This window comes from Lissotriton vulgaris, chromosome 11 (genome assembly GCF_964263255.1).
Source record: "Lissotriton vulgaris chromosome 11, aLisVul1.2, whole genome shotgun sequence".
NCBI lineage: Eukaryota > Metazoa > Chordata > Amphibia > Caudata > Salamandridae > Lissotriton > Lissotriton vulgaris.
The window spans coordinates 143,880,120-143,897,897 of NC_141699.1; the positions used below are offsets into that span (position 1 = coordinate 143,880,120).

General features: G+C 48.7%; 1 protein-coding gene across 1 annotated transcript in view; it reads right to left on the reverse strand.

Moving 5' to 3' along the window:
* The window catches only part of KNTC1 (kinetochore associated 1), a 926,084-nt gene that overhangs the window by 603,396 nt on the left and 304,910 nt on the right, over positions 1-17,778 (reverse strand). The window contains exon 31 of the mRNA XM_086942947.1: positions 14,107-14,229. Within this exon, the coding sequence (XP_086799073.1) occupies positions 14,107-14,229 (123 nt within the window). The remainder of the gene's footprint in view (positions 1-14,106; positions 14,230-17,778) is intronic.

The following is a 17,778-nucleotide window of genomic DNA, read 5'->3' on the forward strand; positions in this document are numbered from 1 at the left end:
TGTGTGAGAGTGAGGGTGTGTGGGGGTGCGGGTGTGTGAGTGAGGGTGTGTAAGGGTGAGGGGGTGTGAGTGGGTGAGGGGGTGTGAGGGAGAGGGCGTGTGAGGGTGAGGGCGGGAGAGGGAGAGGGTGGGTGAGAGGGTCGGAGGGTGTGTGAGGGTGAGAGGGTGTGTGAGGGTGAGTGAGAGGGGGGTGAAGGTGAGGGGGTGTGAGGTTGAGAGGGTGGGTGAGGGAGGGTGAGAGGGTGGGTGAGGGTGGATGAGAGGGTGGGTGAGGGTGAGAGGGTGTGTGAGGGTGAGTGAGAGGGTGTGTGAGGGTGAGGGGTGATTGAGGGTGTGTGAGAGTGAGGGTGTGTGTGTGAGGGTAATGGTGTGTGAGGGTGATGGTGTGTGAGGGTGATGGTGTATGAGGGTGATAGTGTGCGAGGGTGTGCGAGGGTGGGTGAGAGGGTGAGTGAGGGTGAGGGGGTGGGTGAGGGGGTGAGTGAGGGGGGTGGGGGGGTGAGGGGGGTGGCGGGGTGAGGGGGGTGGGGGGTGAGGGGTGTGAGGGAGGGTGAGGGGATGTGAGTGTGAGGGGGTGTGATGCTGAGGGGTGTCACGGTGAGGGGGGGTTAGGGGGTGTGAGGGTGAGGGGGTGTGAGGGTGAGAGGGTGTGTGAGGGTGAGGATGAGGGGATGTGAGGGGGAGGATGAGGGGGTGAGGGTGAGGATGAGGGGGTGTGAGAGTGAGAATGAGGGGGTGTGAGGGAGGGTGAGGGGATGTGAGGGTGAGGGGGTGTGAGGGTGAGGGGGTGTGAGGGTGAGAGGGTGTGTGAGGATGAGGGGGTGTGAGGATGAGGGGGTGTGAGGGGGAGGATGAGGGGGTGTGGTGAGGATGAGGGGGTGTGAGGGTGTGAGGGAGGTTGAGGGGATGGGAGGGTCAGGGATGTGAGGGGGAGGGGGTGTGAGGGGGGTATGAGGGGGGGGTGAGAGGGTGTGTGAGAGTGAGGATGAGGGGGTGTGAGGATGAGGGGATGTGAGGGTGAAGGGGAGAGAGTGAGGGGGTGTGCGGATGAAGAGGTGTCTGAGGGTGAGGGTGTGTGGGGTGTGAGGGGTGAGGGTGATTGAGGATGAGAGGGGTGAGAGGGTGTGAGGGTGAGAGAGGGTGTGAGGGTGAGAGAGTGTGTGAGGGTGAGGGTGTGTGGGGGTCTGAGGGGGTGAGGGTTGTGAGGGTGAGGGAGGTGAGGGGGTGTGAGGGTGTGAGGGTGTGTGGGTGTGTGGGGGTGTGGGGGTGTGAGGGTGAGGGTGTGTGAGGGTGAGGGTGTGTGAGGGTGTGTGAGGGTGAGAGGGTGTGTGAGGGTGAGAGGGTGTGAGGGTGCGTGGGGGTGTGAGGGTGAGGGGGTGTGAGGGGGTGTGGGGGTGTGTGAGGGTGAGAGGGTGTGTGGGGGTGTGAGGGTTGTGAGGGTGAGGGAGGTGAGGGTGTGTGAGGGTGTGGGAGGGTGAGAGGGTGTGTGAGGGTGAGAGGGTGTGAGGGTGTGTGGGGGTGTGAGGGTGAGGGGGGGTGAGGGGGTGTGGGGGTGAGGGGGGGTGAGGGGGTGAGGGGGGGTGAGGGGGGTGAGGGGGAGGGGGTGTGAGGGTGAGAGGGTGGGTGAGGTTGAGAGGGTGGGTGAGGGTGAGAGGGTGGGTGAGGGTGAGAGGGTGGGTAAGGGTGAGAGGGTGAGTGAGGGTGTGAGGGGGTGTGAGGGTGAGGGTGAGGATGAGGGTGTGTGAGGGTGTGTTAGGGTGAGGGGATGGGAGGGGATGGGAAGGGATGGGAGGGAGAGGTGGTGTGAGGGTGAGATGGTGTGTGAGGGTGAGATGGTGTGTGAGGGTGAGATGGTGTGTGAGGGTGGGTGAGGGTGAGAGGGTGGGTGAGGGTGAGAGGGTGGGTGAGAGGGTGGGTGAGGGTGAGAGGGTGGGTGAGGGTGAGAGGGTGAGGGGGAGTGAGGATGAGGGGGAGTGAGGATGAGGGGGGGTGAGGATGAGGGGGTGTGAGGATGAGGGTGTGTGAGGCGGAGGGGATGGGAGGGGATGGAGGGGATGGGAGGGGATGGGAGGGAGAGGTGGTGTGAGGGTGAGATGGTGTGTGAGGGTTAGATGGTGTGTGAGGGTGAGATGGTGTGTGAGGGTGAGATGGTGTGTGAGGGTGAAAGGGTGGGTGAGGGTGAAAGGGTGGGTGAGGGGTGTGAGGGTGAGCGAGGGTGAGGGGATGTGAGGGGGTGAGGGGGTATGTGAGGGTGAAGGCAGCTCTGGCATTGGAAAGAAAAATGCCTCCACAGAGCACCTGCCATCATTTGAGCTGTATTTTTCTTTCCAGCCCTTGTCCCTTTGATAGACAGCGATTGCAATAAAAAAACAAAATTAAAAAAAACACAATTTTGTGAATATGAATGGAGGGACTTAAGTCTGCTGCCCTTTATAGGCTTCTATCCTTGCATTCACAGGCATTCGGCAGGATTCACAAAGCACACTTCTGCCTCTTTAATATGAATATTGAATCCTACTGAATGACATTTTGTGCTGTGATCATTTTTTACATCTACCTCTGCACACAAATAATTTGCAGATGCTGCACAAAAATTGCACCTGTAGCGCGACCTGAGATTTGAACATGAGGCCATGAATGAAGGCCACTGAACAGAAAGAGAGTGTAAGGAGGGAGAGTCACTGAGTGTGAAATACAAGGATAACGAGACCGAAGAAGGCAAGAGAGACTAGGATTGTAATACGTTATGCGAGCAAGGATGAGAGAGAGAAAGAAACTAGTGAGATTGCAGGACGAGAGGAACGTTCAGAATGTGAGATACATGAAGAGAGAAAGACAGAGACAAGGAGAGGAAGGCTGTGGAGAAACCTAATGCGAGATACAATGGATGAGAGACTGTTAAAGTTAGTGCACGAGACAGTGAATGTGAGATGCATGACGAGAGAGTTAGAGGAGGAAGATGAGAGATACATGGCACGCGAGGAAGCCTTGCCACCAATTAGCCTGCGGCTCAGATCACAGTAGACCGCGTAACCTGGCTGCCACGATGAAGCCAATCACAGCCAAGGAAAATTCAGTCCAACTTACTCACCAATTCAATCTGGGTGACTCGTCTAGTTGCCTGAGACAAGTGGGTGGGTGGGTGTAGAGAAGGGCATCACCTGCCTGCGCCGATTTGGGCCTGGTAACTTTCTAATGAGATATGGGCTAGAACCACCATGTCTCACACCACAAAACTCACAGCATTACAGCTCCTCTTTTTTGTTTTTTTTTGTTTAATAAGTAGGCCCCCTTCAACCACCTTGCCATCTGCCTTACTGTAAGAACACCCTTTAGTCATAGCGCTTGGACGCCTCCGGGCAACTATTTCCGCTTTACAAAACACATTTTCATTTAATTTCATTTCATTCTTATTATCACATCCATGCATACTTTCCATGTATCTATGCACCATCTCGAACATCTCAACAAAGGTTGCAAGCCTGCATGACAACCAAGTATGCATAATGCACATAATTGCACGAGCATCCCATTCCTCACCTCGTAAAGCAAAAGAATTTAAAAGTGCTTTTTGTTGATTCATGCTCATGCGAAAGCAATGTATGCAATGGAGGCAAGTGCTTGCTTCAAGAGAAATAGTTTTCATGCCATAGTGCTTGAAAAACCCCGTCAGGGAGACTGCATCAAGCACACCGACTTTCTGAAACAAGCCCTCGGCATTGCTGTGGTGGGGGTGGGGGGGTTGCTTGGGGGGCGGGGGAGCGTTAGCCTTTGAAGTCGGAAGCGTCAAAAACAGCGCTATGGGGGGGGGGGGGACACATTGCAGTAAGCACGGAGCGACGGGGAGCAAATAAGAGCGATTGGCTGGCGATTATACTGCACTCTGCTGTTGTGTTAGCCTGGGCTAAACATTGTTGCTTTCTGGTTTTTCTAGGGCCTCGCCAGTGCTAGGTCACCTAGAAATATTTTAGATAGCAAATTGACTTTTTTGTATGTGTTCTTGAGAAATGTCAACGTATCACATGTTTTGTTGACAGATGAAGGGAGGCCATTATATTTATACCCCTAATGCCACAAGCTAATAAAATCTTCCTGAGTCCTCTTAGAAAGGATAAGTCTCCTGTTAATACCTATGGCTGCAGCAAAGATCGAGACTGCTTGTCAATCCCCAAGAGTGCACATTACCCTGGGAGCAACAGACCAAATTATGGGAGCAACAGACCAAATGATGCTAGCAAGCACGCTCAATGAACAAACAAGTTAGCAAACATCCAAATGCAGGAATTTACCGACAAAAACACAATTGTGCATTCACAAGCTCGTTTTTAACAGATTTGTAGCCTAGACTCTATGAACTAAGAACAAAGGCTAATGCAATTAGCACGGAGAGACGGGGAGCAAATGGGAGCGAGGCATTGCGCAGAGGGGTGCGGGGGGAGAACATTCCTTTGAAGTGTGAAGCTGTCGGCATTGCTGTGGCGGGTCTGATGGATGATGCAGGCGGCTCGGGGAGCAAATGGCAGCAAGCTCGTGCACGGGCGCACATGCACTCGGCGTAATCCGCCTGGTTTAGCTTTCGAGTTTCACCTCTATATGTCTCGACATCTGCAATGCCAGAGGCATTGGCAGAGGTCGAGACCTAAAAACAGCACCTAAAAAGTGAGCAGTGGAAGGACACAAATAATGCATCTATACTCCAGGGAATGAAGAGGAGAGAAAGCCTATAGAAGCTGAAAATTAGTAATCAGGCAAGTGAGAGAGACAAAGCCAGCCAATGGTAATCATCAGAGGTCTTTAAGCCTACAGTAAGCGAACATGTTTGACAACAGACAGCAAATGTGCTGTCTTAGGCAAGAGCTAAATAATGTGTCAGATAACACAACACAGACAAAATCAGCCAGAAAAGTCGAACTAGGAACAGCTAGCAGCAATGAATAAACCCTGCTGCGTGAGGCAACGCAACCAACATCAATGTAAACCAATGGTATCCAGACTGCCCATGGCATGCCCAGAGTCAGAGAAGGGACCCTACTGCTAAAAAAAACACCAACCTCCCAGGAAATAAACAGAGTATGCTTGAAACAAGCAAAGTAGACAATTTGCTGGAGAGGATCAAGAGAGTACTAGCGCAATAGGACCATAACGCAAACCCTTGTGGGTTGACCAAACTTATTTATTCACTCGTCTCCGCACCCAACATAGTCCCACTGTTCCTAAAAATGACAACTAGAATAGAACCTCTCAAAGGGTGACCCGGTTATGCCTCTGTAGTTACAGCAGCTGGCTGCAGAACAAAACAAGAACATTCTCTAAATAAATAGCAGAACTACAAGCAATGTAAACCCATATGAATCAGAAGAACCACTAGTAGGGGGAGATCAACTCACAGTCAGAGAAAATATAACCATAAGCCACCTGTCTCCATCTAAAAACGGTACTGACTATTGACAAACAGCTATTACTGACCTAGAACCAACACTACAGACATAGAACCTTCAGGTCCAAGGCGCTAGGTACCACAAGACCCACTAGATGATGTGTCAACTTCTTCCTTTTAACAGTCAACAAAAAACGTCTAGTCTGTTATGGAAGAAGTAAGGTCAAGAGGAGCCTGCAACACTTATCGGTGACTACAGAAGTATGTAAGCCTGGGATAAAAAAGGGAAGGAAAGAAGGCCTAAAGCAAATCACTATTCCCAGCATCAACAGTATATGTTGCAGAATCACAATGCCCAAATGCAGCAGCCAGTACTCCTGAATAACTACACATAACAGCTGACATGAAACATAAATCCAATACGATGCAAACCTTAACCACCTTGGAAGCTAACAATAATAGAAATAAACGGACTTAACCCTGAGGACTGTCGAGGACTGGCATAATTGACAGCCAGTATCTTGACCTGGGATAAAGGGCACGGATGCTCAAGCAGATGAAATGACAATGTCAGTCAGAAAACTAGTGTGGCTGCCAGGAAAGAAAAAATGACACGCCTTCAGTAAAGTTCTTTCTATGGATCTACCAGCAGATTACCCACCTTTTGAAAATGCCAGGCGCTAGACTGGATTTGGAAACTTTTCCATAGCTCTTCATCTTTGGTAGGTAGCGTTGACTCCAAGTCGACGACAGAAGCAACTTCATCAAGACATTACCAGATGCCAACACCAGTTTCTCATGAACGCCAATAAGGCATAACAGCAAGAATTACACTCCCCGAGCACAGTAGCAATGCCGTAACAACTGTGGAACCTTATTAACCATTGCAAGGAATCATCCTTGTATAGTGCTGTCAGGGGGTCCCTTGCTCGGCCCAGACTGAGTTGCTTGATTCTCCGTCTTCCCTACAGGCGGACTACTACGGGCCCTTTAAGGATGGCCCGTGCTATCAGGATGACCGCCTCGCTTCTGGACCACCTGACTTTGTAGGCCTATCCGGTACGACCTCGCACCATTTGAGGGTGGACCCGGAAGACGCCACGTCTCGGTTGGCAGACTCGTGGGAAGCTGCAGTTCTACGCCAGGAGAAGAACGCGAGCCAGAACGGTGAAGCCGAGAACAGGACATCCGAAACAAGAGTCGAGACCAAGGCAAGGAATAACTTCACGGGACCGGATACAGCGAGTGGAGAAGGCACCAGCCCGGAACCAGACGAGGACCCGAGACCATCAAAAGGAACGCCAGGAGGCCAACGATACAGCGTATCGCCCAGCCACGCCAAGGAGGACACGTGGCTTACCCAGGTGCGTGCTCGTTTGGGTTCACTGTTTCGGGTTAAAAAGGGCGGGACTGAGTAGCGAAACGGGAGGGGAAGTCTGACACCGCAACTATTGAGTTCTTGTTCACGGGAGGTCAGGTCCCGTTGTCCCGAGCACTACACACGGTATCCGCAATTACTGGTGGTGGTTCTGCCTATTCCCTTTCACTCCCCTGTCCCCTTCTATAGTCATTTTCGAGACCAGTGACTTAAAGCCATATCGTTTTCTTTGTCTTCCCATACATGGCGTGGTAACACCGGACTTTCACCCAAGACCTAAAGCTGAAGACCCCAAGGAAGGACCCTGGACCTTTGTTGTGTTGTTTAAGAAAGCGGCCAATCTGTTGTACACCAATAAAAGTAGTTACAAACGCCCATCTTCAGTGTTGGCTCCTTCCATTCTTGTGACCCAAAGGTGACAAGTGCCCAAGAGTATCACAGAGAACCATACTTCAAGACGGAGAGGAGGGCAGGATCAGTGAGGAAACTAAGGAAACAGACTATAAGAAAGAACACTACCAAAGGAAAGTAACTTTTTCTTCTGATGAATACTTCTGTCTGCAGATTCCCCACCTTCTGAATTAAAGTGCAAGCTGTACCTCCCTTAGAGGAGATACTTGAAGTATGGTTCGACTAGGTCAGACATGAAGACCTGGAGAACTGAAGAGGTAAAAAGGCTGTTCCAATGCGCCTGTAAATCCGAGCACTGATGCTTAGAAAACGTGTAGGGAAACACCCATGGCCGCTGAACTATGGACAGGACATGTTGACGAACAATGCGAGCAGGACAATGGAACTTATCATGGCTCTTTGAATAATCATATAATGGAGGATCAGTTTTTTAGACGTCTCATTCAGTTGAACATTAGAAATTACACATTAGCTGGACCTTATACTGAGAAATACTTGATTTTATAAAAGCGGCGCTCACAAAAGAATAGTGTGAATTAGTCAGAAAAAATAAAAAGCCTTGTGGAAGCCCAAATAGGGTGAGACGCGCTTCGGCTGTGGATCATTGTGAGAAATAAAATTTGAACTGTCAACACAACATGGCTACTGGAAATGATAACATCTATTCTGACAGAGAATGGTGACGTAAAAAGAGTGCTAAATTGCACAGAGTATTAAAGTGACTGCATATGATGTACACTGGTGTTTTGTTCTTGGTATTGTGACTTTCTGCTGCAATTTGTATGGGCAGGAGGTCTTTGTGGATGCTCTACGTGGATGTGCATCATACACTAAAGTTGCACTCAATATTGAATTTGTGTAACTTGATTTTTGGCTAAAGTGGATTGGATAAGAGGACACAATTTGATGTGCAGATCACTGTATAGCAAATCCACCTTTCTTTGTATTCTGTAGGGAAACACCCATGTTGTTGATCTTAAGAGGTCAGCCACAGGTACTCCTCTTTCCAAAGCAGAGGTGGAGGACTTGGCTCAGGTAGAAGGGGATCTTATGCCTTTTAGAGGGTTTTTTTCGCACCAAGATTTAACACATCATATTACATAGGATGATGGACGAACCAACTGACTAAGGTCCTCTTCTGGAGAGCTGTGCCCTTCCAGTTGACTGAACCACACAAAGCACTGGCCATCAGTCAGGAACTCCCAGGAGCGGTCGATATAAAATCGTACTGCCATCTTCCGGTTCAGCCTTTGCAGCCTCTCTTCGTCCTGGTGAGGGCGAATGAAGAGAAGGGAGAGTAATCGACTGACCCAGACAAAAAGAGGTCACAATCTTGGGGAGGAAAAAAACAACTTGTCAGGGGAAAAAGTGTTAAAGACTGGCAAACTCACTGTATAAATGGAAACAAGGATTACAGTTATAATAGTCAACAGTCACTGGCAACTATAAAGAGTCTCAAATGGTAACCCATCAGAAAAGTTAAAACTAGACAGAGGTCCAACTGGGCATAACAAAAAGAATGGAGAAAAAAACTAGTGAAGCTCTTGAGGTAGTGTAGGACAATGGGTGACATACAGGGATGGTTGTTCCATAACAGAGAGAAATTTACAGAATCGAATAGAGGAGATAGAATTATTGGGAGTGAATCCACAATTCCTCAATTGAATCAAAATATAAGATTCACTGGAGGGAGAGTCCAAATGAAAAGCTGTGACCCCCAATCTAGCTCTTTAACTGGGTATAGAATGGGATCTAGAAAGGCAATGGCCCTGTTGATCAGCTGGTCTCAGCCCACTGAAGGATGGCTCTCCTGTGCACAGAATAAAAGGCACACATCGACAAAATCAGGATTCAAGTTAGGGATACACATCCCAAGTGTGGACATCACAGTTATCAGCAAAAGGAAGTAAACTTTAGGAACAAGGCACATTTGGCAAGAGGTAAAGTGTGAAGATCCCTAGATGTACAGCAGAAAAAGCGCTTTGGTAGTAATCTTCAAAAGGACAGCACTTGGCTGACAAGCTCACCACCTCCTGTGTCTCGGTAAACTCACAGCCAGGGACACCATCAAACTCCCGATGAAGTGCAGCCCCCTTCAATTTAGGAAACAGCTGAAGACACATCCCTTCAAAGAACACTACATGACAACTGAGTATTATACCATTTCCACTATCCACTATCATAACACAGCTACTCCTCCAAACACGTAGCTGGGGAACAGAGGTAAGCACAAGGAGAACGGGTGGCAGAGAATGGAGTGAAAGTGAAAAGGAAAACACCCAGGACAAGGCAAGAAAACCTGGGCAGAAAAGTGCCCTGTCTGAAAAGCAAGAAGATAAGGGAATTATTTGGTGCATTTCTATAATAAAGAAAAAAGAAAAGAATAAAAAAAAAAAAAGATGGCACCCGGGAAAGCAAAAATACGAAAAGGTTTAAAGAACAATAAAAAGTCTGACGACAATGAAATAGGGGAAGATGGAATTGAAACGAACCAGAAAGAGAAGGGAAAAGCCAACGGCCCCCAAGAATAAGTGTGAGAAAGTGCCATCTTTCGTGCATGGTATGCCCCCACTTTTTTGCTGAATTGCTGATGTGCTTTGACTGAGTGTGCCCTGGGCTCCTGCCAATCAGGTTCCCAGGGCCTGTGTTCCTTCCCTAAAAACTCTGTTGACACTAAAACCCAATTGGCATCACTAGCCACGTGTCAGCCCCTGGTAAAGGGTACCCTGGGTACCCAGGGCATTGTGACCAGGGAAGACCCTTAAGTGCTGCAGCACTTATTGTGCCACCCTTAGGGGCCCTGTACCTTGACACACACACACACACACACACACACACACACACACACACACACACACACACACACACACTGCCTTTGCAGGCTGAGTGTCTTGGTGCAGAACTAAACAAAGAGTCGATATGGCAAACATCCCTGTGTGCCATGCCAACAAACACACTGCCCTGACATACGTCAGTCACCCCTCTAGCTGGGGGCACTATGCCAGTGGTGTGGGCACAGGTGCATGAGCCCTGTGCCCCTACAGTACCCAGGGCCCTTCCTGGGCACTCTAAGTGCAGTGCTGCCATTAAGAGTATATGGGGCTGGGAGGTTGTCATCACAAATTCCACAGCACCATGATGGCTTCACTGAAGACTGGGAAGTTTGATATCAAACTTCTCAGCACATTAAACCTGCACTGATGCCAGTGTGGGATTTAATGTAAAATGCAAGACAGAGGGCATCTTAGGGATGCCCCATGAAACCTAACCAACTCCCAGTGTCCTGACTGCATGGCTACCGAGGCTGCCACCACCAGACATGTTTCTGTACCCCTGGGTCGAGAGCCTGCCGCTCTCGGGGGCCTGAAACAATGCACATCCTGGGATGAGGTGCCAAGCTTCCTCCCCAAAGATGGGCAGGGGAGGCCTGTTGATCCCTGAACATGCTCCTGCGAAACCCTGGTATCTCCTGCGGACAGCAACCTCGAAAAACCCAGAGGATTTGCCTGCCTTGAACCTCTAAAAAGACTGGGACTCCCACGAGCAGTGGTTCTGCTCCAACAGCAAAGCCCCTGGTGACTGCCAGGAACCACAAATCCAGCCCACTCTGCACCCGCCGAGCCCAACCTGTGCCTGAGTGAACCAAGACCACGAGGACGTCCCCCCGGCGACTGTGACCCGGAGTTCAGTGCCCAAAGACCCTCCTCGACAAACCAGATGACGCCTGCATCTCAGAACCAGGGACCCCTCCAACCGCGACAAGCTGAGGGTAAGATTTCCCGACACCAAAAGACACCCCTGCACCTGGCCCCCTGCGGCCCCTTGTGCCTTCCTTTGGGGTACCTATCTCTTATCCAAGATCCCAACTTACCTCTCAAAGTGGTGGTCGCACCTGAAGAATCTCCGTCCCAGAGTCTGCAGCCTTTGTTCACTTTTAGCTCTCCCATTAACATTGAGCGCCCAACGGCTCAAAAGCACCCTGCACCCAGCAGCACGAGTGCAGCTGGAAGTGCAGCAACTACTCTACTTGACTTCCCCACTTGCCCTGTGTAAGTGACTAGGAGCTCAGCTCCCACAGCCCCGTGGCCTGCTTGCTTGCAGTCACCAACAGAAGGCACCCTACCCTCCATAGGATTGCATTGGGCCTACTCTATCTGCACCCGGCTGCCCCAGTGCCGCTGAAGGTGCAACAACTGTACATTTCCGACCCTGGGAGACTCCTGAGTCTATGCCCAGAACCTGAACTCTACCAGTCGAGTACTTACCTAACAGCCGATAATTCATTTTCCTTCCATAGGATAACATTGACTAGTTTCACTTGGAAATTCTTTTGTGTGGAGTTCCAAAACTTTAAAATATTCATTTAAAATCAGCCGAATAACGAATTCCGATTTACTCACCTGTGATCAGGAGAGAAGCCAGTGCTGTACCTTTCAGCCCAGCACTGAACCGAGAAAGTAATTATAACTGTACTTACCAGTAACTTGAATTTCCTCCCATAGGATAACATTGCTTGGTTTTCACTAAAGAGATTCTAAGTGTCAACTCTGAAAATACAATTATATTCTTTAAAATTCACTACTGTACCCAAAACGCTTTTTCGTAACTGTTTACAGCATATGTCCCGTGACTGAATCTAGGTTCCATTCCTGAGGTTAGAAAAGTAATTATAAAGTAATCAATTGCATTTAACTAGAAAAACCCATTGAGCTCAATGTTATATTGTGTTTGAAATTGTGTTGCCCATTGCAACCACTGTAGCTATTGTACTTACAAAGTCTATTGCCTATTTGCTAAGTGATTACCTAAAGTCACTCATATTGAGAAAAGTATATTTTGATACCTTGTTGGTTCTAAAATAAAACAACAATATCTTTTGATACAAAACAATTGGCCTAGAGTTCAGTTCTTGAGTGTATGAGACCATTTGCTGACTGAGTGTGTACAACACATGCTTTACACTGTCCTCCGATACTGCCTTACTGCTCAACTAAGCTACTACTTTAGAGAGTAAGGTTATATCTAACTTTAGCCTCTGCCAAACCTCTGGGGACTGTGGACTCTGTGCACACTGTACCTTACTTTGACCCAGTATATATAGAGCCACTTTCTTACACGTGTGACATATTACACATTTTATTGGACTGTCAGAAGATTTTGGAAACAGGTAAAAAGTATGGTATTAAAGGTTACAAGTGGTAGATCTAACAGAAATGAATAATTTAGGTATTGCATGTGCTATGGGGAAGCTAATCCAAAAAGGTTTTTTTAAATCCTTAAATGTGAATAAAACTGAAATTGGCTCTTAAAAATAATAATATGAAATATATAGTATTTTATGGTGGAAGGCTCAAGTTTTAAATGTATGAGTTGTATGACAGATTTTATCTAAGATGTGTTTTTCATCAGTTTGCATTTATGGAAATTTTAGGTGTTTTAAGGACTTATTAGTCCAAACAAACTTTTGTTTGAAATGAGCATTAATTTGAATAGATGGTGAATAGGAAAAACCATAACAGCTTTAGCTTTCACACGTATGCAAGATAATTCTCCTATTATCTTTCTCACGTTACACCTAGACCATGAACTTTACTGGTCTAAAAATAAACATTTTAGAGTACATGACAGCTGTTCACAGCCCTTTCAGGGACAGATCGAGTCCTCTAGGACATTCCACCCAGCTGAGCAGCATGGCTCCTCTTATAACCAATCCAAGGACATTTGTCTCATTATATTTTCAACTCTAAGAGACATCATGAAGTATAGGCGTGAATGTAGGGTGACTATTTTGAAATACTGTCCCTGTTGGCAAACTTTGTAATGTCTAAGGAAGGTATAATGTTTTAAGGAATTGGGTTTCTTAAAAATGTAATGTATATGTTGCCTGCTTTTAGTATTTACCTGTTGTGCTTGCACACGTGATACGTTATTGATTTCTGCGCCTATATCCATTTTTTCAGCACCAAAATTAGCTTAAAATAAATACTTTATAAACACTTGTGATGAAAGGTTGTCAGAATTTACAACAATAATAAATAAAAATGCCCTATAGTCACTGGTATTGTTAAATGCCCAATACACATTACCTTCAGGTACATTAAGGGAGATGGGTGGTTCATAACATGTCTGTTACTTTAGCTCAGAGTTGGTAAGTTGGTTTAAACCTGCACTTGTCAAATGGCCATGAAGCATTCACCGGGTTGTGCTTAAATAATGCTTGTAAAAAAGTAATAAAGGACCCGTCCAGACAACTCGCAAGCCATCGATACAAGTCACTAGTCCCCACCATTGATCACCCATGGCAGCCAGTCCCCCTACCCCTATCCGAGAAGACAACAGCCAGTTCATACAGAACCTCAGGCCTTAAACGTATATGCCTTTCCAGACATGGACATTTTTGCAGTGGATAGCACAAACACTCCTATTCCCCAGAAAACACTTATCATGCACACTCATCTCCCTAACTGACTCCTGAAACATTAGCTTCAGTGTGACTAGACTGCAAAATAGGCAGGTCATTTCCACAGTGTGGTGTATATGAATTAGTATGGATAGCAGTCAAAATAATAGATACTCTCAATGCAAAGCTAGAAATGGCAAAGTTAAGCAAAACAGGGTCAGAAGTGATCATGAACAAGACATGCCAATGTGTAAATTACAGGTCTAGAAATTATGTTCATAGAATAAAATGCTTGCATTGAAAGCATCAATATTTGCTGACTGTTGCAATCCCACTCTGTGTCAACTAGGCAGGTAACAGGAATGTCTATGCGTTGAATGACTATCTCCATTTGACTCTTCATGTACACATGCAAGTCTATACTCTGTAATATTACAAGAGAAGCTATTCTAGGAGGCCTAAAAGGTATCTAAAATTAGTGAAATCAATTAGAAATCCAAATGGTGAAATTATGCATATAATTGATAGAATCAACTCGACCTCTTCATCCGAGGGATCTGGGTGGTCATTTAGTGTTAGCCGTGCAAACTGTTCCAAGGACTCTACAATTTTAGTTGCTTCAAGAGGGGGCAAAGACTTCAGCAGACTCAGGCATTCATCTCCCTGCAAAACCAAAAAAGGGTTGTAAAAGAAATGGCACTTTTTTCCATGTAGTACATTTTGAGCTCAGTCATCCAATGGAATGTGTGGCATATTTTAAAAACCTTTGAAATAGAGGGTTCAAACTTACCAGACATATTATGCTTATGCCACACAATCTTAATGTCTCAATGTAGGACTGCTGAACAGTGACTAGCAACAAAAGTTCAGTTTGCAGTAACATAAAATTCATAAACCTACAAACTTGTTAAACAGACATGCAAATTACAAAAGGCACTGCCTGAAATCCAATAATTGTATTCGCTGCTGATAGTAGCAACATAATGTCATTCTCGGGAAAAAAAATAGATTTAAAATCAATATTTTCAAACATAGTGTAACCGCCTTTTAACAGGGATAAATGTTTTATTGTACCCCACAAGAGCCACCCCACCCATAGCAGATTAGAAAACTAATAATATCCTTAAAAAAATATATAAAAAGAGGTACTGCAAGGTTCAGGCAAGATGACCGCCAATTAGTGCCTTGGGCTACATTTGCTGTGATCTTATAGCATCCCACTTGTTAAAATATAACTTTCGATTGGCGTGGCAAAGCAAGACAACATGGCGGACGTGTGCTAGCTGGGCTCCGTCCAGCCCGACGATTATCCTGCTAATATCCTGACCCCCTTGGCCCCCACGAGGTCTTGGAAGTGACGTTCGAGAAACCGGAGTGCTCGGCAGAGACGCAGTAGGCGGGGGCAGGGTCAGTTAGGCGGTCCTCTGCGGCATTACCCCCCCCCCCCTCAGCCTGTGTATGTGTCCACGGATTGGCGGCACAATCGAGTTGCATGGTCAGCCTACGGGGGGCTCTACAGTGGCCCGACGGTGGTCTGGCCCCATTTCATGTTGCCGATGCCTGCCTCCCCTCCCCAGAACAGTATCTTGCGATGGCAAAGAGGGCTGTGGACGCGTGGCTGGACCGGGTCTGAGATACCCTGGGGATCTTGTGGCACGAAGACAGAGGCTGCAGGGCCTGGCGGCTTCCGCATGGCGTACTAATGTTCGGCGCAGACCTGGTGCGAGAGAGGTGAGCTGAGACGGGGCTGGTGCAGGACCCTGCGGTCACATTTCTGCATCCTTGGGTGCTGTACGGGTGGCGGATCCCCTGGGAACAGTGGAGGCCCGGTTGTGGCGGCCGAGGGGCCCCTTTGCACAACAAAGACGAGAAACCCCCCCTTGCTCCTGGGGATCGACGGCAGGCTCGTGTCGGTGGAAGTTGCCGTTCCTCCCTTTGGCGGAGTCTGTTTCGACGGTCCATTGGGCCGTGAGGGGGCCCGGGGGAAGGCGCCCGTGATTGGGCACGACAGACTCTTGGGTGGACGTGGGGACCAGCATTGGTGGTGCTCGGGCCCTGGATCGGGGGTGCCTTTCTCCCGGTTGGTCGGTGCCTGATATGCTACGTGTGCTGTGGGGGTCCCGGTGTTGGCCGTTGGTCCGGCCTTATTCGAGTCTGTGGAGCGCCTCTGGCAAGTGGCCATGACGAGAGACAAAGGCAGCAGCACCACCAAGCATGAGCCGATTGATAAATACACTGGCCCGGGAACAGCAGCGGGGGGCCAGCAGGAGACCGGGCCGGACAACTGGATGCCAAGATTGGTGCGGGGGACTCAGACGTCATGCTGTTGCGTCAAGATCTGCGGAATGCAGTAGCCCGCATCACCGAGACTGAGACCCGCATCTCTGGCGTGGAGGACTATGTCACTGCCTGCAGAAGGTGGCGAACATGGAAAACATTTAGAAGGGCCTTGCACTTCGGGTTGAGAATGCGTAGGGGCGGGCCCAGGCGGAACAACCTGCGCTTTGTTGGCTTTCCGGAGGGCTGCGAGAATGGAAATATGGAGCGCTTCCTCGCACAATGGCTGGAAAGTTGGCTCCCCCTGACGCCATGTTTCGGTGCTTGGTCGTGGAACGTGTCCACAGGGCGCTGGTTCAGAAGCCTCCAGTGGGAGCCCACCGAAGGGCAGTGATCGCAAAACTCCTGAACTACCACAACCGTGATGCTATAGTGCAGCAGGCCCAGGCTAAGGAAATACTGCTGTATGACAATCACCGCATCCTGATCTTCCCAGACTATACACGACTGGTGCAGCAGCAACGCCAGTCGTTCATGGCCGCCAAGAGCTGAATGAATGCTTCACCTGGATGGTGGATGGGATGTGCTATGTGGGCTGTATCCCCTTCAGTTTGCGCCTGTGGGGGTTGGGACACAAGAGTAATGGGCTGTCAGCTGGGGATACATTGCCGGGGCGGCCCTCGGCCCCCAGTTGGGAGCAGACTGCCAACCCCACCGCGACAGGTACTTCAGCGTTTTTGAGGTATGGGGTGGGGGGCTTGTTCGGGGGAGGAAGGGACTGTTTTAGTTTTCAGGTTACACATCCATTGTTTGGGGGGCTTTTAGATTGCGCGTTTACGATGACTTATAGTAGCACAACACACACACTGGGTAACGCACCCACCGGCCATAATTGTACAAGCTTATCGGGATGTCTAGCATGACGACTGGGAAGTGGGTGACCCCCTGGTGCCCTATGCATCATTAGTTGGAACATTTGCGAAGTCCCAGACAAGATTAAACGGGGGGCCATACTTCAATATGCCAAACGAGCAGGGGCCGACGTGCTTCTGCTACAGGAAACACACTTAATGGGTACAAAGGCCCTGTGTCTGCAGAGGTACGGGTATCGGCACTTCTTCCATTTCGGGCTTCACACGGGGTTCGAGGGGCGTAGCAATATTGATTCACCGCAGGGTCCCCTATATCCATGAGAAGCACAGGTCGGACACCCAAGGGCGATACATTTTTATTCAGGGCCAAGTGGGGGAGGTCACCAACATTGGGCAGCGTATACAATCCCCCGCCATTGCAATGGAACTTAAAGGAGAGACTCCTTAACTTCTGGGGGGATATGCCGGACACGCTCTCGGTAGTGGGTGGAGACTGGAATGACGTGATGGAACAGGGCCGCGACAGATGGAGGAGTGGGGGCGCGGTATAGACTGGTCCCCCACGCAACTACACTCTCTGGGGACGGGACTTGATTGGGTTGACACTTGGAGGCACCTACATGGAATCAGTAGAGACTATACGAACAAGTTACTAACCTTCGGTAACGATATATCTGTAAGAAACAGTAGTTAGTATTAGATTCCTTACCTTAGAATATCCCCAGGCGCCAGACTGGACCCGGAAATTTTTGTGTAGCAGTACCCTTGCACGTCGGTAGGCGTCGTGGGTGCCGTGAAGACGTCGTCGGAGTACTTAGACGCCGCCTCCGCGCGCTGATGTCAGTTCTTAGACACAGCTTTTCCGCGCCAGAAACGCAGAGCCATGTTAAAAACCAACACTGGTGCCATTGAAACTAGGGCCCTGAAAGGGGATGACCTTAACCCTAGATATCAGTTCGCAGAACGGGGAGGATGGGTGGGGCGGTAAGGAATCTAATACTAACTACTGTTTCTTACAGATATATCGTTATCGAAGGTAAGTAACGTGTTCATCTGAAAGAAA